The sequence below is a fragment of the Scatophagus argus genome, chromosome 16 (assembly GCF_020382885.2).
Source record: "Scatophagus argus isolate fScaArg1 chromosome 16, fScaArg1.pri, whole genome shotgun sequence".
Lineage (NCBI taxonomy): Eukaryota > Metazoa > Chordata > Actinopteri > Scatophagidae > Scatophagus > Scatophagus argus.
In genome coordinates, this window is record NC_058508.1 from 20,701,691 (window position 1) to 20,722,364 (window position 20,674).

A 20,674-nucleotide genomic window follows, 5' to 3' on the forward strand; every position below is an offset into this window, starting at 1 on the left:
GTCAAGTTAACACATAACACTATCTGGTGTGTCCTACACTTAAAGGCTGCGTGAACATGGGAAGGTAGCAACACATGACGACCGCTCCGAGCCACATTTAGAATAAGGATGGGAGAGAGTCTGTAACTTGAGCTCTCATCATATTAAGGCAGAGTAGTGTAGAGAAGCAAGTGTGAAAAGCACCTTGTCAACTTGAAAATGCATCACATCACCTCCGAACATCAAGCAGTAATTAAAAGACTGCGTGTTTATAGGCTCTGCAACAGGAAGAAATCACACTGAGCAATTGATTTAAATCTTAAAGTCCTGTGAGGGTAAATTACTTCATATGTGCCTGTTAAAATTATTTCACCAACTGGTGAAAACTGAGTCAGTTTTGTCCACGCCTGGTATGGATAAGCACTTTCTTTGGCTTTGTAGTAATTTTAGTCTTAATGGTAGCTGTGCTGTTTGCTTATAGGAAGAAAAACCTAAAATAATGAAATGTAATTTCTGAACATCTTGGATTTTAGTGGCGAATTGGAGTAAAAAAAAACCCAGGATACTGTTGATATGAATATACTTAAAATATTAAGACTGAAAAATGTTGCTGACTTTTTCTTTTTTAATTTCCACGCTACCATTTTATTTTTCCATGACTGGAAGTGTTGACGAGGTGGTGGACAGGGGTTGTCCCTGCCCAGAGACTGAGTGTCCTGTCTTTGTTGTGCAAACAACAACCTGTCAGCTCCTCAAGTGCTGCTCGTCCTCCTCTTTGTACTTTCTCCTCACTTGGAGGTTACACCTTCAGCACCCGTATGTAACTCTAACCCTGCTTTACAGGGATTTCTACAAATGTCATGAAGATACCAGCTGCTGCTGAATACTGCAACACTGACAGGAGTGAAAAAGGCGGATTTTGATGTGGTCCATTTTAACTCAGTCTCTTCTACAAAGCCTAAATGTCAGACCTTCAGAATTCAGAAAACCATAAAGTTTTTTCCATAAAGTTCAGCTGAATTTCATTGTGCTTGACACACACACACACACACACACACACACACACAGAGACTTTCACAAAAGCATTTTTCTGTGTCTTGATAAGAATGAGGTTTTAGTTCGGGGCAGGGCATAAATAACTGCTGTGCCGTCACTATTCCTGGAACATGTTGAGCTGTCACTGTTTACTTCGAACAGAGTTGAATGATCCCGGCTTAACAACACAGAATGGTGACCAGATGTCGTATCTCACCAAGAAACTCTCTTTTGAACATTTTGAAAATACTCAGACTTAGTTTATCATTACATAGACACGGAGGGTGACACAGTTTAATAATTTTTAGCCATGTTAGCATGACTCTTTGAAAGACAATGATAATCGGGGTACAAATGTTAGCATGCTAACACATGACACTGAGATGGTAAAAATGCTAAACTTTATACCTTGTAAGCATTAGCATGTTAGCTTAAGCTCAAAGCACCACTGTGCCTCAGTACCGCCTCACAGAGCCGCTAACATGGCTGTAGACTTAATATTTTGATTATTGTCACATGTTGTCTGTTCACATGTCAGTGCTCTACCAGTGACATATATACAGATGGATGACGCGGCTCCACTTCCACCCTCGATACCAGGGCCAGAGCCTGTACATTAGTGATCGGGACATGGAGCCACGATAGAGTTCCTGCCCATACACCCGACAGCGCTTAGCTGACGTTTCAGCCCCTTTTCATAACATACATCAGCATGACAAGAACTACCTAAAATGACAGAAACCATCTTTGGGAAAAATGTATTTGATGAGTTTTTAGTTTGACCCACGTCCCATCTGCTCACATGGAGGGGGAGGGGTTTATGACCTGTATGACCTGTACTGCAGCCAGCCACCAGGGGGCCTCACTTTTATGGAGATCTCGTGTCATCCATCTTTATAAAGTCAGTATGTTCTATTTCAACAAATATAAAAGGTGTAGAACTGTAATAACTTGATAACTTGAAAGGTGTATTAATTTGTGATTATTATCTCAAGTGTTGTTTTATCAGGATAAAAAAAACTTCTACTTAATAAAACATTTTAAAAGTTGAAACATGCATGGTAACAAAGCTGAAGACAAGTGCATTTTCCTTATATTATAAAAACAAGCTACATTGTGGAGACACATGTTTGTCACAGTGACCACAGGTGTCTCGTATCAGTGGTGATTTCTATTCCCCTTTACCAACAACTTCACGGCTCTTTGCTCGTAATTTATTCAGCTGGGATTCTGCGATGTCGGCTCGTTCTTCCGCTTCCTCAAGTTCATGTTGCACTTTACGAAATTTAGCCAAATGCATGTTGGTCTGTTCCTCCTGCGCACAAAACAATATAGGAAAGCAAAGGTTTGGGTTTTTTTAGCCAAACATCAAGCTAACATTTCACACAGTCTACATGTATTTTTACTCACCGCCTCTTCACACTGCCGCTTATATGTTTTCACTTTCAGTTGCAGCTTGTTGACCAGATCCTGGAGTCTTGCCACATTCTTCTTCTCCTCCTCGCCCTTAAACATTTCCGGGATTATTCTCTCATTTTTGCACATATCCCATTCAGATCCAAGCTGTTAAATCTCATCCAGTAACATTCACAGTAACATTCGCATTCACATAACAGGATATACTTTTTACCTGATAAGTGAGCTCTTTTATTTTCCTCTCATATTTCCGCACACCTTTCATAGCCTCGCTGCTGTGTTTCTGTTCTGCCTCCAATTCATTTTCCAGCTCACGGACCTTAAAAATACAGTTAGTTTAACTTCCTTTTCATTCCTCTTTGAATGATTTTGTCCTTTGATTCATACCCTGGCTTCCAGTTTCTGGAGCTCTTTCTTCCCTCCTTTCAGAGCCATCTGCTCGGCTTCGTCCAGGCGCTGCTGCAGGTCTTTCACCGTCACCTCCAGGTTCTTCTTCATCCTCTCCAAGTGAGCGCTGGTGTCCTGCTCTTTCTTCAGCTCCTCGGCCATCATGGCAGCCTGCATGCAAATGTCAACTGTGAATTTTAATCTGCATGACCTGACCTCAAAGAAAGTCCAGCTGTTCCTCAGTGGGGAGACTCACATCCATGATGGCTTTCTTGGCCTTCTCATCCGCATTCCTCGCCTCCTGGACGGTGTCCTCCATCTCTGACTGCAGCTGAGATAAATCAGCCTCCATCTTCTTTTTAGTGTTTAGCAGACTGGTGTTCTGATCATTAGGCAACATTTAATTAGCATTCTGGGCACATTTGATCCTCAATCAAATACTGAAAATCATGTGAACATAGTCCCACCACATGGGGACATTTAGTCACATTGTTCTCTCAACTGCTGGTTAAAGTCAAAAATGATTACAATTGTTTGCTTTCTAAATGTAATACATAACGAATGTAAAGAAGGTAGGTACAGTATTACTATCAGCTTTTCCCATTCTGTCCTGTCCTGTCCCATTCTGCATCGCTCAGCCATGTCTCTCGTCTCCTAACCTGAGAGTGCAGCAGCTGAACCCTCTCACTGACGTCAATCAGTTCCTGCTCGGCCAGCTTGCGACTTCTCTCAGATTGTTCGAGCGCTGCCACCATCTCCTCGTTCTCGGCAGTCATCAGATTGTTGCGGCGCTCTGCAATAGCTAGTTGCTCCTTTAAGTCCTCTTGACTGTGGAGTGCTTCATCCAGATGGACCTGGGTGTCCTGCAACACGAGGCAAAGGTAAATTGACCCAATGTCGTCTGACACTTGTGTAATTTCATTGGGTTAACAAACCTTCAACTGAGTCTGCAGGTTCCTCAGCTGCTTGGTCGCCTCGGCCGCCTGGCGGTTGGCGTGGCCCAGCTGGATCTCCATCTCATTCAGATCTCCCTCCATCTTTTTCTTCGCCCGGACAGCGTCGTTTCTGCTGCGCGTCTCGGCGTCCAGCGTGTTCTGCAGAGTGTCCACGGTTCTCTGGTGGTTCCGCTTGAGCTGGTCAATTTCTTCATCTTTCTCTGCCACCTTTCTGTCCACTTCTGCCTTGATCTGGTTCAGCTCCAGTTGGAGGTGCAGGATTTTGGCCTCCTCGTGTTCCAGGGAAGACTACACAGAGAAAAATAAACACTTGAGGTTGTGGTTCATGGCAGTAGGGTGTCATTCAAGGACATAATACAAACCTCAGCTTCCTCAAGAGCTGCCTGGGTGTCTCTCTTCTCCTGTTCCGCTTGCTTTGCAGCTTTCTCCAGCTCATGGATAGTTTTGGCAGACTGTCCAACTTGCTCTGTGATATCTGAAATCTCCTCTGAAAATGTAAAGAAAAACATGATCTGCTTATGTCAAAAACAAACACCACAACCACACGGACAGCTGGACTAACAGAGCCCTTACGCTGAAGATTTTTATTCTCCCTTTTCATGCTATCCAGATGATCCAGAGCCTCTTCATATGAGTTTTTCAGCTTGAAGAGTTCTGTACTTAGCACTCTAGACTCTCTCTGGGAAACTTCCAGGTCTGACTGACTCTCCTCATATTTCTGTTTCCATTCAGCCAGAATCTAATAGAGGAGAAAACAGCATAGTCTATTAAAAGATGTCAATGTGTTGCTGAAGAGAGGGAAATGATAGAAAGAAGACACACCTTGTCAAAGTTTCTCTGTTTCTTGTCCAGGGTGGCGCTGGCTGCATTTGACCTCTCCAGCTCCACCATGAGATCCTCGACCTCAGCCTGCAACCTCTGCTTGGTTTTCTCCAGTGATGCACATTTGACATTTGCTGCCTCTGTCATTTCCTCGGACTCCTGCAGCCGCTGGGCCAGCTTCTTCCTTTGAACCAAAGATAAATTGCATTAAAACGCAAGAAACTCATCAGTGGCCGACTTGAGAAATGTGCTGCTGCAGTTCTTACTTTGCCTCCTCGAGCTCTTCGGTGCGTTGGATGGCATCAGTCTCGTATTTGGTTCTCCACTGAGACACTTCACTGTTGGCCTTGGACAGGCAGCGCTGCAGCTCAGCTTTGGCCTCCTGTTCCTCCTCGTACTGCTCTCTCAACAGCTCACAGTCATGCCGAGCTGACTGTAAACTGTGAGCAAAGGCGTTTTTTGCCTGACAAAAGAGCAGCATGTACAACAGTGATTTAATGTCTGAATTAAAGCTGCTTTAGTACAGAGTAGTCAAAGGCTTCCAGTGCAGTTACACACAGTCCTGCCACCAGAAGCTATCCTGCTGTTTGTTAGCTGGTGCAGAGAGGTGCAGAACTGCTCCATTTGCTGATAAATAACTGTAAATGGCTACAACTCATGACTAGTTTCATTGTCGATTAATAAGCTGATTATTTTCTCTATTAGTTGGTCTATAAGATATCAGAAAAGTGAAAAATGGCTGTCACAATTTCCTAATGCCCATTGTGAGGTCTTGAAGTCTTTAGGTAGAGAAAAGCTGCAAATCATCACCTTTGGAGATGCTGGAACAGCTTGAAAAAGACTTCAAACACGTCGTAAGTTATCAAAATAGTTTCCAATTAATTAAAATATGAATATCAATAATATTCATATTTCCATACTCGATCGACTGATCAGTGAATCGACCAGTCGCATCAGTACTCGTGCAACCAAACAGACGACGAACTTCGTCTGTCTCTACATTCCCTCTGGAGTCTATGCAGCTGTTTCATCTGGACTTTAAGCTTTACAGACTGTGTACAAGACTTGATCGTTTCTTTCAGACCTTAATTTCTTCATCCAAAAGTCTCTTCAGCTCTTCAATCTGATGGCTCCCGACAGATTTCACTCTGCTCAGCTGGGACAGAGTGGCTTCTTTCTCATCCAGCTGACGTGTGAGCTCACCTGTTCGGGATGAAGACTCAAGCCAATTTATCTGTTTCAATTGCTGTGTTGTGTCTTTTTTAATAATCTCACATTTAGAATCGTACCATTTTCTGTCTGTAGACGAGCACTCAGTGTGGTATAATCACTCAGAGACCTCTGGGCTTCCTCTGCTTTGGTCTTGTATTCATTCATTTGGTCTTCAAGGCTCCTGCACTGTTTCTCCAGATTAGCCTGAAATATTGAGCATCGGTTATCAGGAGTAAAATGAGAGAAAGAAAACGTCATTCAGCACGTCATGCATCTCTTCAGACCATCTTTTCACCTTGTTTTTCAGAATGCTCTGCATGCTGCCTGCCATGTCATCGATTTCCATCTTCAGCTCGCTTTTCTCTTTCTCCAGTTTCTGCTTGACTCTTTGAATGTTGTCTATCTGCTCGCTGAGCTCGGCCACGCTGTCGGCCTGTTTCTTGCGTAAAGCTGCAGCGATGGACTCGTGCTGCAGGGTAGACTCCTCCAGATCACGCCGCAGCCTCTGGAACTCGGCCTCGCGCTTCTTGTTGAGCTCAGCCTGAGCGGCGGTGGCTCCTCCGGCCTCCTCCAGCCTCTCGCTGATCTCCTCCAGCTCCCTGGACAGATCACACCTCTGCTTCTCCACTTTGGCTCGAGCCGAGCGCTCGGCCTCGATTTCCTCTTCTAGCTCCTCAATGCGAGCCTACAGTGAAATCGTATCAACTTGTAAAAACACGCGTTCTTAGTATGTTACAGTAAATGTATTTATGTAGGGCAGCCATTGTTCTAATCATACCTGAAGCTCTTTAATCTTCTTTTGGAGTTGGATGCCAAGGGCTTGCTCATCCTCAATTTTGCACTGCAAGTGGATGATTTCAAAGTCCTTTCTGAAAAGAGTTAATTGTTTTTCTTATTGGCATGGAAAAAAAATGCTCTGGTAAATATAGTTTCATTACAACTGGGACATTTTAAAAAACTCTTAAATTCAATCATGGCTTTAGTGTATTTTTCACCAACAAGTTAGGATGCTAACTTTTGCTTTTGGAAAAGCTTTTTCTGCTCTGAAGTCATCAACTTTGCACATGTTAACTAAAATAACAACATACTTACTGGATAAATATCTGGATATAGACTATTTTCAAAATAAAAACGATATATATTTTATAAACAGGTGTAACATGTTTAGCTGTGTTTTGCACTCACCCAACTGCAACTTTCTATAAGACTGAAATTTGCTTTGCAGGTCACAAGTTTGTGAGGTTGTGTGTGTATTCATGAACACTTGGTTGTGTGCACCTACGTGATCGCAGCTATTGCAAATATGTGCTTGTCGTTGAGGGTAAACCTTACTTATTATACTATTAAACTTAACTGTATCCACTTTGTGTTACAGTGCTGAATAATAACATCAAAGAAAGTTTACTTCTTCAGTCTCTCATCCATTTGCTGTCTTTCATTCTCCAGGTCCATGATGGTATCCTGGCACAGCTTCAGATCCCCCTCCAGTTTCCTCCTGGATCTCTCCAAGTCTGCACGCACCTTTTTCTCCTGCTCCAGGGAGCCTTCCAGCTGCAAGAGACGTTCAAGTCAAAGTGAGGAGACCAGGCCGAGCAAATCACGATGCAAATCACCCTGGCAAGCCACTTAAAAGAGAGTCGCTCCGCACTCACATCATCAACCTGTTGCTCCAACTTGATTTTTGTCTTAATTAGACAGTTTACTTTATCCTCCTCAGCCTGGAGGTCGTCTAATGTCTGCTGGTGCACCTCCTGCAGGGCTCTGATCTCCTTTGAAGACTTCATCAGGTTTTCCTCGAGAGTAGTGAGCTCCTCCACCAGATTCTTCACCTAAAGACAGAAGCATTTCTGTTGACACGTTAATCAGAATCAGTCTAAAAGGCGTCACATGATGAAAGTCATTAGGGGCACCTTATTTTCTGTGGCATATTTCTCCTTCTCCACTTTGGCGACGGTGAGTTCCAGGTCGTCAATGTCTCTTTTGAGCTCCGAACATTCGTCCTCCAGCTTCCTCTTCTTGGCGGTGATTTCGGCGTTGATCTCCTCCTCCTCCTCCAACCTCTCGGAGAACTCTTTGACCTTGGCCTCCAGGTGGATCTTGCTCTTTATCAAACCTTCACACCTCTCCTCGGCGTCGCACAGGTTCTCTCTCTCCTTCACAGCAGGGACAAGACGAGGCACAATACCAGTGTAGCAGAAGTGATATTTTCATCACAGCGTCGTAACTGATCAGTAGTTTCACATTCATACAGTTATTTAACAGACATCTGCACATTTGGGACACATTGTGTAACTGTATATGTGCTAACAGATTTTTCTCATTCTCATTTTTATGTTTTTTTTTTTGGTTTGTTTGTAACATTGTGTTTATGTTAAATTGGACATTTTTAAGTTTTTAATTATGGTCGCTTAAGTCCACCACGACGGAAATATCTGAACAATAATTCCATTAAGTGTCATGAAGTTCGGAAGTTAAAGGTAAAGTGTTCTAAATGTGCACATCCTTAACTTTTCCTCTCGTCTAAGCTGCCAGTTAACTTGCACGATTCTGCATTTATTTTAATTTTTCTACGTTTTTTTCTGCTTTTTTTGTTTGGTGTGTGTGGAATATTTTTGGATTGTGTATTTTCCATTAAAGCAGACATTCCTAAGAAATAGAAATATTACATTTAATTCATGTGTTTGTCTTTAAAATTACTAATGTTTTGTTTCCCTTTATTTGTTGGTTGTATCCTAATCTGTTCTATTGTTATGCTTTTGGTTTAATATCCTCTGCCTGCTTTACTTTTATTCCATTTTCACTTTGTTGAGTTTTGCTCTGCTGTGTCCAGTTTCCCTGCAGGGATAAATGACATTTCCTCTTATCTTGCAATTTTATTGATTATGATGTTTCTGAAAAACAAAAAGTCTTTTCCCTCCTAATCTCTTTATCTGACAACATGAAATCAATACAAACGGGCCACTTTGTTCTACTGTGGGTGTTTACATACTGCTTGGATTTGGAGGTAAAGGTCATTTTTCTCCTGGACGAGCATGACCATTTTCTCCTCCAGCTCCTTCCTCCTGGCCTCCGACTTTGCAAACTCCTCTTTGAGTCGCGAGAACTCCTCTTTGATGGTCTGCATCTCTTTCTCGACCTCCGCACTTCGTAACAGAGGCTTTATCTTGAAGAAGAGTCTCATCCAAGGCCAGTTCTTCACGTTCATGAATGAGCGGATGTTGTACTGGATGATGAAAATGGACTCTCTATGGAGGGAGAAAACAAAGACTGTGTTTGTTTTATTCCCAGAATTTCCCTCTGATAGGCGTTCTCTGTCTTCATTAAATGAAAGTTTTAAGTCTGTGAGAGAAACTGATTTGGACCTTTTCTTTGTCATCTCCTTGAACTTCAGCCTGGTGACGTAGCCTCTGGCCACAGCCTGGATACGAGTCATCAGCACCGCCAGCCGTTCATCTCTCATCTCCTCCAGGAGACCCAGGAGGCCGGCTTTGAAAAACACCTGTGAAATATCATTTTGGTTGCTTTGATTGAACATTATTTCCTCATCGTTTGGTAAAGAAAAAGATACTGTAGCGGGTGAAAAGTCCATGACAGGAATCTAAAACAGCCCTGGCTGATGCAGTCTTGTAAGTCGCTTTAGCAGCTGATATATGGATGACAATCGTGAATTCATTAAATATTCTAATTAACAGTTCATTTGTATCCTCTGTGGTATAATTGTTTTACTGTAAGCAGCTGAGAAACCATATCTGTTGCTGGGTCATATTTCACCAACTGTAGTCCTGTCAGTTTCACATATAGAAACAAAAACTACCAGAGTGTTCAGTGAAATACCTTTGTGTATCCAAATCTATACTGGGCATGGTCCACGTCGATGGAGGACAGCAGTTTCTCTGAAGCCTTCTTGCTGTCAATAAACTGGCCTTCGGGGATCGCACTGGCATTCAGAATCCTGTATCTGTCTCAGAGATTGTTCAGACCTGAGTGAGTTTCAGTGTTTTGTTTTGTATGTGTGTATGTGTGTGTGTGTGTGTGTGTGTGTGTGTTTATGTGTGTGTGTGTATCACCTCTGCCTGAAATCTCCATAGAGGATCCTGCTGGGGAAGCCCTTCCTGCAGATCCTGATCCCCTCCAGCACGCCATTACAGCGCAGCTGGTGCAGCACCAGATGGTGGTCCATAGATCCTTTGTTCGAGTTAAAGGAAGAGTTCAACATTTTGGGAAATACAGAGAGATTAGAGTTAAATGAGAACATACCACTTGATAGCTTAGCTTATTACATAGACTGGAAACGAGGAAAAAGCTCTATGGAAAGCAACAAACACTAAATATAAGTGATCTTGGTAATTAATGTGTTATTTGTGTTGTTCACTTAATCAAAAGAAGTACAAGATCTCCTCATCATCAGCTTTATGAAACTCTAGCTCTCTTGGTGTTCTTCTCACCTGGGGTCTTGGTTTCATTGGGGATGATACATCGTACAAAGTGTGGATGTGTGGACCTGAGGTTGGCCATCAGTTTGTTCAGGTTTTCCTGCAGGACAGAAACACATTATGTAGTTAGTCTCAAATGTTTTTCCTGTTTCTTTCAAATTTCTTTCATGTTGTTATCAGTTATCACCCTGAAAAGTGCAGAAACCGTCTGGAAAGAAGATCCTTTTTTCTTGGAACTTTTCTTACTTCCATCAGCTGCAGGAACAGAACAGAAACAACTATGCAGTAAATGCAGTAAACTATGCCGTCAACCTGACCTCACTGGCTGTGAACTGACCGTCAGCAGAGGCGTATGTGGCAAAGAGCTGAGACAGCAGCTTGAGAGAAGCTTTTTGGTAAAGCTGCACCACGGTGTCATTCAGCGGGTCTTTGTTTTTCTCCAGCCAGCCGCTGGTGTTGTAGTCGACAGTGCCGGCGTAGTGCATGAGCGAGAAGTGGGCTTCTGCCTTTCCTTTGCAGGGTCGGGGCTTCTGAAAGATGCTGCTCTTGCCCAGGTGCTGGTCGTACAGCTTGTTCTTGAAGGAGCCGTCTGTCGCCTTCGGGAACATGCACTCCTCTTCAAGAATGGAAAAGATGCCCATCGGCTGCGGGACAGGAAGCTAATTAGTGTTCTTCTGCTGACGATGTGAATATTTGTGTTAAAAACAGAGGTGGGGACAAGTCACTGTCTCGCATGTCACAGGTAAGTCTCAAGTCTTTGCACTCAAGTCCCGAGTCAAGACAAGTCATTGGTGTTGTAGTCGAGTTCCGAGTCTTGTTTTGATTTTGTTGAGAAGGGTTAAGTCATCAAATTTGTGAGTCGAGTCCATTAGAAGACGTACCTTTTCAATGAGCTCAATGCAGGCTGCCAGGTCCATGCCAAAGTCAATGAACTCCCACGCGATTCCTTCCTTCTTGTATTCTTCTTGCTCCAACACAAACATGTGGTGGTTGAAAAACTGTTGCAGCTTCTCATTTGTGAAGTTGATGCACAGCTGCTCCAAGCTGTTCATCTGAATTAAATAATGCTAATTTTAGAAAATGTGGAGATTTTTATAAAAGGTTCCGTTTGATCTTATGTGGTTGTGACTTACCTCGAAGATTTCAAATCCGGCGATGTCCAAGACGCCGATGAAATGCTGTCTTGGAAGTTTGGTGTCGAGCTGCTGGTTGATCCTGGTGACCATCCACAGGAACAGCTTCTCATACACGGCCTTCGACAGGGCGCCCACTGCATTATTGACCTGTGATCGATCATAAAATACTGACTGAGCTTTCATTCAGAGCGGACATGGCTAACATATGTTTTCAGTTGCGGAAACATACTGTACCTGCTGTGGAGTCTGACCTTTGGTGACATACTCATTGCCAACCTTCACTCGGGGGTTGCACAGAGCTTTCAGCAGATCAGCAGAGTTCAGACCCATGAGATACGCAACTTTGTCTGCCACTAAGGAATGTAAATCACGTTAGGCTTAAAAACGTGCACAGAGGAAAAACTGAGACGAAGATAAAGAGAGATGTAGTTAACAGCCCAGTCGTCTCACCCTCAGTGCCGTCGGGCTCCGCCTGCTCCTCCCGCTGCTTCTGCTTGAACTTCATGTTTCCGTTGTGCATCACAGCTCCGGTGAGCTTGTAGATGCCCACCTTCTCCTCCGTGTTGAAGCCCAGGATGTCTATGGCGCTCTGAGGAGCAGAAGCAGAAGCAACAAAATTGGTTATTTAAGAGTTTAAAAAGGTTTGTTTAAACTTAACAATCAAAGCATGAGACATCTCAGAAAAAGCTCTTGTCCGCTGTATGACTTCCGCACATTGCCCAGCTTCTGTTTCAGGTGCACTCACGTCTGTGGCCATCAGCTCCTCGGTGTCGTTGATGCTCAGCACGGTGATTTCACCCTGGCTGATGAAGGGGTAGTCATATGGATTGGTGGTAATCAACAGCATCTCTGAAATGAATTACACAACGAATTGATTTCTCTGTACAGGATCAGAGCAACGTGATTATACAAGTAAGACTTTAAGGGCACATCATCAGATCCAGACGAGTGTATTAACCGATCAAATCGGGCTTCTTGTTCGACATGATCTGATAGAAGATGTGGTAGCTCCTCTCTGCCGGCAGCTGAAACGTCACTCTGGATTTTTCCAAAAGGTCTAATTATAAATATAAACACAAACAGAGATAAAATAATTATTGTAAGACTGAGAATAGCAGTGGAATATTGCTAACAGTGATATGAGAAAACGTACACGTTTCAATATCAGCTGATGCCAACTTCCCCTTTGTTCCAAAGTGGATGCGGATGAATTTTCCCTGGAAAAAAAATGTATTAAATACGTAAATTGCATCTGGAAACTTTTTTTTTTTTTAATCTCAATATCAGTTGTTTTCTTGTGACATTTCTTCATTATCAGGAGGTAACAGGATTAAAATGTTAATAACAACAATAATAATAACAATAGTAAGTTCATTAATGGCGACTCTCAGCTTCCGTCCTGAGCTTACAAATCGAGAGGAGTTGTCGTTCCTCACAGTCTTGGCGTTCCCGAAAGCTTCCAGCAGCGGGTTGGCCTGGATGATTTGATCCTCCAGAGTCCCCTGCAAACTCACATCATGAGTAAACACTTGTGTGAAATTCCAACTCAAGGTTTCAAATCTAATCAATGAATCTAGTGGACGTGAGCGGACTGAACCTGCATTTTGCCGGCAGTTTGCTCTTTCTTGCTCGAGTCTCCAAATGATGCAATTGTTGCAAAGTACTGGATGACTCGCTTTGTGTTGACTGTCTTCCCAGCACCAGATTCTCCACTGATAAAAGCGCAGCATGAGATGAATGAGTGGAAATAAAGAATGGTGAGTAGATTTTGGTAAAGTGCGCAGACTTACGTGATCAGGATAGACTGGTTCTCTCGATCTGTTCAAGGGAAAGAGAACGGATGTAAACTGGTATATTTAATGTCTTAATTTCACTCTTTAATCAAACTTTTAATTAGTTTGAGCTACTTTTCAGTATTTTTTTTAAATTTTGGGCTAATTTTGTCCAAACTTTGTTCATGTCATCAGGACATCAGTTCATTTCGACTGAACCACGTCCACTTCAAAGCAGCCACAAAGAGCTGAGAGAAGAACCTAAACCCACCTGTGAGCATGAACTGGTAAGCGTTGTCAGAGATGGAGAAGATGTGTGGGGGGGCCTCCTGACGCTTCTTCCCACGGTACCCGGCCACCACCTCCGGGTTGTAGACTGGAAGCCACTTGTAAGGATTCACAGTCACACAGAAGAGTCCAGAGTACGTCTGTGAACAGCAGAAAAGAAGAGAACCTTTCCTGAACCAAGCTTGCCAAGTGAGGAGTCGTTTCCGTGTGAAACCAAACAGAAATAATCTGTGGTTTTTACACATTCAGAACTATTTGTTAGACAGAGACAGGATTCATTTTTATTTTTGGTAGTTACATAGATCATCCAGGCGGCGTAACGCTCCTTGAGGTTGAAGAGTACGGCCGGTTCATGGAGGTGTGTCAGCAGGGCCATGTCCTCGATCTTGTCAAACTTCGGAGGGTTCATGGGACGAATGTCATCCAGATGAACTGGGACGACCTGAGGAGTGAATTCAAAAATTCCAGTGAATTAAGCAACAAATAAAAACACAGAAGAAGGCAGAGGACGTGAGGTGATTCAAGTCTCCACACCCACCTTTCCATCCTCAGTCTCCACGGTGACCTTTGAGCCATCTTGGCTTTTGATTTTTCCCTTCACGTACTCCTGCTTCGCATCAGGCACAAACACGGCTGTTTTGGCATCAAACGGCTTGTTTTGTGCTGCGATTCTCTCCCGCTCTGATTTGCGGAGGTAGGGGGCAGCCACCCCAAATATTTCCATCTCGGCATCGCTCATTTTATCTACAGTCCCTGCATGAGCAGGACAAACATCTGGTGGTCAGAAATATTCAACAGATGTTGGTCAGGATTTGAATATTGGAAGTAGCATTGTACTTACCAGAGTGCTGCAGGCCAAAATGATCTATCTCAGATGAATGAATGAATGAATGAATGCTTCAGATGAACACCACAGACATCACTCACTCTAACTAGACTTTAACAGCTTTTATAAGCGTTGCTCGGGGATGCTTCATGCCGCTGTCTTCTCCTATATTTGGAGATTTGGCTTCTACGCCACCTTGGAAAAGTCAAGTATGACCATTTTGTATTTTGAACTGTCTATGTATAGCTGTATTGTGTCACTTTTAAACGGTTTGAATTGTAATCCTTCAGACTGTCCATTAAAAAGCAATGAATGCTAAAGACGACAGCTTAGAGGGCTTATGGACCCGACACGGCGGGCCTCATTTTCTGGGATCAGGGAAGATTAGGTCTGTTAGGGCGCTGATATTCTGGTATTGGCTGTCTGGGGAGCAGAGCTGATCACACACGACTGTCTGGGTTTTGTGTTGGGAGGGTTGACAGGCAACATTTAGCGCATCCCTGAAAAAGGCCTGTCATTTATTATAGGTGTTTCTCGTGGTAACTGTCATTAAGCCTGATTTTGGTTCATATTTAGGAGTAAATCCGTTGTAATTTGTGATGTGTCGTCTGGTTGCTTCGGGTGCTGTTTTACACGTCTTATTGTGTGTTCTGAGCCTTTTGTGTTTGACTGCATTTCTGCATCTGGTCATTCTTTGTCATGTTCAACGCTGTAAAGTGTTGCATGACTTTAACATGCACTTGAACGAACGCGCTTCGTATTTCTGTCTTGTCCTTTTATTTTGTTTGGCCTCAGATGAAAATGAGTCATTTGAGAAAATCCATCACATTTATGCTGTACCCGTTAAACAACGCATAATGACGTCTTTTACTTTCAGTGTGGAAGTGTAGAATGCACCGTTTTTGAACTACATATCAGGACATCTCTGATTCTGCTGCCTCGAATTCTTTAAATTATCTGCCTCTCGAGTCTCCTGACTTTATGCTTACAATTCTGGAGGACCCCTTGAAGAAACTTGGCAACTTGGCATTGATTATTTTAACTTCTAGCATCTGTCTTGACTTTTGCAAAGCCTTCTTCTCCAAACCCAGTGGAGACGCCCACACGTCCCTGCAGTGCCGACATCTCTGCGGAATTAAAATCTAATTGATTTGCACCCTCTTGCACCCCTCCTTTGTCAGTCTTTTGACATTTATTCATCTGTGCTTTCATTCAGTGTTGCTTGTTCTACTGCCTTACCTTTTGTTGTTGCCTTTTTCAGCAGCTGTGAACTAAAGAGATGAAGCATTAATCTACACACATAAAAACCTACCGTGCCCTCCTTTTTCCAAGCAAATACAGACATTTCAGTCCACTCTGGTTTGAGCATCAGCCGTTTTGACAGTCCCTCCTCTGAGCAGAGGAAACAATGAGGGAAGAGCTGTATGATATGGGCATTTTGTCTGCCACTGCATCACAGACAGTCTAATTGGTGCTTATTTAATAGCCTCTTAATGTCACTTGAAGGTCTGGCAACAGCTGTGATTATAATTGGCTCTGCATAGACAAGCTCGGCCCGGGCAGGCAGACCAGCACAGGGACTTACAGTACGCCGACCCCTCCGTCATGCCTCAACATGGCAGCAAATATGTGTGGAAGTCTGACTGCAAGGAGGCCACGAGATGCGAATACAAGGGTCACCGGGGCAAAAAGAAAAGAAGCAGAGAGAAAATCCCCATCAGCTGGTTGTGTGGGAGAGAGGCCGATGCCTCACCCCGGGGGGAAAATAGATCTGACGACGGGTGCATCTGCACAGGATTAGGGGGTCAAAGGGGGAGATGAGGTCCAGCCTGGGAGTGAGGCTACTGAGAACCACACACTGGATGAACGTCTCAAAAAGCTCATCCTTCAAAAGAAAACATCTTCACTTCAGGTTTTACTCTGCACTCTGGCAGGTGCAGATTCTGGACTGATCTGAGACGCTTAAACTGCAACAACCAAAAGAACAACAACTGAACTGCGTTTGGACTGACAGCATAATCGATCTGCCCACAAGCGAGCTGATTGTGGGAGGTGTCGGCGGAGCCTGAACGCCTCGCAGATCAATCGTGCTGTCAATCTAAATGCAGTTTACTTTTTGCAGATTATGTTTCAACTTAAAAGGCACAGACGATGTGACTGCAATGTGTTTTGTATGTGAATAAAAATATCTGCTATTGACAATAAATTTGATCTTTGCTCTCCTTTCATGATTTACTGCCTCTCATAGAAAACGGATGGGATCTTACAGCACTGTGTCTTTTATCTGCTTCTGTGAATGTAAATGATTAGCAGAAATCAGCCCGGTCCATTCTGAGAGCTCCACGTGACGGCGGTCAGAGCCCAACGGCCTCCCTCCTCCAGGAATGAGCGCCGGGTCTGTCTGCGTAGAGCTCAACAACTGCCCTGTTTGCTTTTCTAATCCCATATCTAAAGGAGGAACGCGACAGGTGTACGGGCGGAGAAGATATTAATAAATCAATACTGGCCCGTGGCAACTGCAGAGAATAAACGGACTGTTTTCTCTGAATATCATACGTCTACTTCTGATATATTTCTTGCTGATAATACTTCTGCCATCACTCAATTTAACCTACCAGCAGTGACACACACTTTCTTCAGAAATTTCACTCCTTCTAGCCATTTCTTCTTCTGCAAAATTTTTCATTTACTACAATCTCTCTGAAGGCAAAACCTTAACATTAGTCAAATGATTTGGACATGTTTTAAGAAAAAGTGAGCCAATCCTGGTGAAAACCAGCACAGCCTGCTCAAATGTCTTTTATATGCTACCACTGGGAGACATTTTTCCATCCTATTTTACACAGAATTGTTTTTCAACTTTTTATCACAAAGTCCAAATCAGAGATACTAAGCTCAGTGGAGCTGAAGTGTTCAAACACTTTCAAGAAAGTCCATTCAGCAGCTGCAGGAAATCACAGACGATAATGAAGATAAGCATCAGGCTGGCTTTGGCCTGCACACCACTCAGCGAAGGGAACGTCGTCGCCGACTGACAGAATAAATACAAGGCGCAGATTTAAGATGGCAGACACGATTTAAGTTCAAGCAGAAACACCTGAGGACAGAGTCTGTCGGCACGCAGTGAGCTTTCAATTTGCCTTCTTGTACTTTCTCATATGTGCTGCTATCGAGTTGGTGATCTCCGTGCTTCTTTTGTTCTGTCCATAATAGTCCACAAATTCTCCATCAGGTCCCACAAGGTACATGATGATGGTGTGATCCACCTGAAGACAAGAGGAGGTGGAGTTCAGACAGAAACGTTAACTTTGTGTTGTCATGACGGCGACATGAGAGAACACAGCAGGTTTGAACTCACAATGTAGTCGTTGTCTTCGTCCTTTGGTCCCTGACTGTAGTACACTCTGTAGGCTCTGGAAACCTGATCAATCTGAGCTTGTGTCCCCGTCAGGCCAATGAGCTTCGGGGAAAACTCTGAAAAATAAATTACACATCTATCAGACTTCATACAATTAAAACAATTAACTGTGATAAACTACAGGAAAAATACAAAACCAATTAGACAACAGACACGACATGTTCGAGATAGTTGAGATGTTTTGTATTCATCTGGTGTTCTGCTGTTCTACTTCAGAATAACTCACTCTTTCTCTGTCCAAACTGGGATCTCTGGCCATCATTTTCACAAAGATGAGCAAATAATTCATCAGTTATTCTACTTTTCTGCTGTCATTCTGTCATCAACATCAGATTATGTGAAATATTTTTAGAAAGTGCTTCATCTTGGAGGTTGAAAAACACAACACAGAATGCCAGGCTGACAGAGCAGTTTGAAGCTTTGTGAAAAGATCTCATCCTCTGATCACTTTCAAAGTGCCGACCTGCCCTGCCAAGATGAAAATCGAGCACAAGCAGTGATTTTGGCGTGCCGTGTTGGTGGTCTAAGGCATAGGAGCACTTGTTTTTAACTCTCAGCCAATCGTGTGCACTTGATGCTCTGCCCTCTGAGCGCTTCTGTGTTTGATTTGTAGGTGGAGGCCTGAAATAACTCACCTGCTGAACCACCTGCACACTAAATCTGAAGATTATTTGTCAGTCAGCCGGACTGTGATTGTAACTGAGATACCAGCTGCACCTGAAGAGCCGATCCAGCTATATTAAGTCAGATTTTGGTACTGAGCTACAGCAGCTGCATTATTGTGTTGATACTGGTGTTTTTCTCTCGAACAAAGTAGATTTTGGTGAGAAATCCCAGAAAAAAATGTGGATTTCAAACAGAAAACGCAGCTAAAGAAAACCCTCTCTGTGTGTCCTGTGGTTTTCATGCCTTTCACATATGCAGCCATGGCCTCTGGTGTGTCCCGCTCAGCATCGATGGTGATGAGGATGGGCGTCAGGTTTGGAAGAGACTTTATATCATCTGCGGAAACACATAAACATAAACATGATGTTTGAGAAAATGACCCTCCAACACTTTCAGCTTCTCCTGTGTGTCATGATTCCTTGAGAATAAAAAAGTTCTTCTCACCGATTTCATCCACCACTTCAATCATTTTCTCCAACTCATCTGGGCAGATGTCAGGGCAGTGCGTGAACCCGAAATAGATGAGGATCCACTGGCCGAAGAAGTCCTCGCTCTTGCTGGGCTTGTTGTTGTGATCGACGAGCGAGAACGGACCGCCCAGCGCCGCTCGACCGATCGATTTGTTCCGCTCTTTTTCAAGAACTACAAAGTTTAACGGTTATCAGTTAAAGACTTGATAAACGACTTCATCGCTTGATATGACCTTTAAAATTTCGATTTTTTTTACTGAATGGTTTGACATGTCAGCTCGAGCTTCATGTGTTCTGGTGAAATACTCACGTTCTTCCTTTTCTTTCTTGAAGTATTTCATCCCTCCGAGCAGAGAGCCTCCGATAGCAAACGTTACCGCTAAAGATTTCCATGTGACAGGCTTTAAAGATGAGAACCAAACCAAAGATGAATCATTAACGCTCCTTTGAAAGGACCTCTGATAAGGTTTTCTTAAAGGACTCATCATAATGATCTGATTTATGTGTGAGGTGCCATCTGACCACAAATCTTAGTTTAAATTTATTCTGACTGTTAGTTGGGTAAATATACTGCTCAACCATAGTCAAGTAACTGTCTGATATGAATTACTATTCATTTCACTATTCACTATTATTTAAATAGCCAGTTGTTGAGTGGGTCCTCTTATGAGTGAAATTCTTAATCTCTGAGTTTAAGTTTTCTTTGTCTTACAATGTTTTTTGGTCTGATTTAAGGTTGAAACTCCCCTGCCTGTCTTTACCTCGTGAACTGGTGTGAAGAAAGTGCATTTTTCTTTGCTACTGAAGACATTCATCATACTCAGCTAATGCTTAAAAAGACAAACAGTAAGAGCATGTAAATACACTGAAGCCTGAAAACTGGACTCACTGTGAATACAAGTTTGCTTTAATGAAGTTTTGACGCTTACACCAAACTTTTTGGGTTTATCTCCTGACGAGTGCGGTGGAGGGATTGAGGAAAAAGTTCTGGAGTGTTGACTTGTTCTGCAGGTGTGACTCACATTCACCTGTAAATGAGTGAGCACAGGAAAAAGAGATGTGATTAAAGCCTTTCATCATAATATCTAACTTTCGGTGGATATAACACTTGAGAAACTAAACATTACGCCAAACTTCATTCAAACATTTGCTAATTTAAGGCGGTGTTGCGTGCTGGCAAAACAAATGGTGCAACTGGAGATGCGGGTAGCTGTTACGCCTTGTATTCCCATAAGTTATATAACTGTTTCTTCTGATATTTACTAATATATCTCAATATTTAATATCTACAAATACAGTCACCTGGTGTAAAAAAACGCAGATGCACACACAGGAGAACACAGAGGTTTAAAGTTTAGGTTCAAGTTACATCGTGGTTTGCACGTACGCGACACTGACTTAACGACTATGAAACTTGTGCTTGCCGGAGATACGCACACTAATTTGCGGAATTTCTAAACGGAGTTTGGTGTTATGGATGATACCCATAGCTAGCTGTGACCTACCGGGTAGCACCGCGGTGACGGTGTGTATTTCAGTCCAGTTTCTCTCCGTACAACAGTGTGTGCGAGTCTGACAGGTAGGGTCCCAGAACATTTTTGTAAGACTTTTACGTTGCCGTGAAACAAACGGCAGCACTGGCTGTAATATAAAACACTCTGGGCCATGCTTGGACCTTGACAGAACCGCTACCGGAACAAGGAAGCGGTTTAGGTTTGACAAGTGAAAGCAAATACCGACATACAAACTGCTGGTCTCGAGTCAGTGTTACATATTCGTAAGACCTTGAAATGAATCGTTCTTAACTGAACGGGCTGCTCTGGGATCAGCATCAACGAAGCGGTTACCGAACAGGAAA

At 43.1% G+C, this 20,674-nt stretch overlaps 2 protein-coding genes across 2 annotated transcripts; both read right to left on the reverse strand.

The window, feature by feature from the left end:
• Nucleotides 1-1,068: 1,068 nt before the first annotated feature.
• Nucleotides 1,069-14,950, reverse strand: LOC124072645 (myosin-1B-like). The gene is made up of 38 exons (XM_046414185.1): nt 13,975-14,950; nt 13,735-13,878; nt 13,420-13,576; nt 13,167-13,194; nt 12,974-13,088; nt 12,786-12,878; nt 12,530-12,593; nt 12,335-12,433; nt 12,122-12,225; nt 11,827-11,965; nt 11,611-11,729; nt 11,374-11,523; nt 11,122-11,292; nt 10,578-10,884; nt 10,428-10,495; nt 10,253-10,340; nt 9,875-9,992; nt 9,642-9,765; nt 9,170-9,306; nt 8,797-9,052; nt 7,718-7,960; nt 7,460-7,636; nt 7,213-7,358; nt 6,586-6,676; nt 6,103-6,492; nt 5,885-6,011; nt 5,680-5,798; nt 4,862-5,058; nt 4,596-4,779; nt 4,347-4,512; nt 4,136-4,260; nt 3,753-4,061; nt 3,477-3,680; nt 3,074-3,199; nt 2,818-2,988; nt 2,645-2,749; nt 2,425-2,520; nt 1,069-2,329 (listed from the first exon to the last, which is right to left on the reverse strand). The coding sequence occupies exons 1-38, from the start codon at nt 14,173-14,175 to the stop codon at nt 2,186-2,188; spliced, it is 5,802 nt and encodes a 1,933-aa protein (XP_046270141.1). The 5' UTR covers nt 14,176-14,950; the 3' UTR covers nt 1,069-2,185.
• A 777-nt stretch (nt 14,951-15,727) lies between these two features.
• On the reverse strand, nt 15,728-20,668 carry LOC124072649 (protein SCO1 homolog, mitochondrial). Its single transcript, XM_046414192.1, has 7 exons — nt 20,322-20,668; nt 19,746-19,844; nt 19,127-19,217; nt 18,791-18,988; nt 18,590-18,682; nt 17,621-17,736; nt 15,728-17,528 (listed from the first exon to the last, which is right to left on the reverse strand). Exons 1-7 carry the CDS (start codon nt 20,481-20,483, stop codon nt 17,394-17,396), a joined length of 894 nt encoding a protein of 297 aa, XP_046270148.1. The 5' UTR covers nt 20,484-20,668; the 3' UTR covers nt 15,728-17,393.
• Between the last annotated feature and the right edge of the window lie 6 nt (nt 20,669-20,674).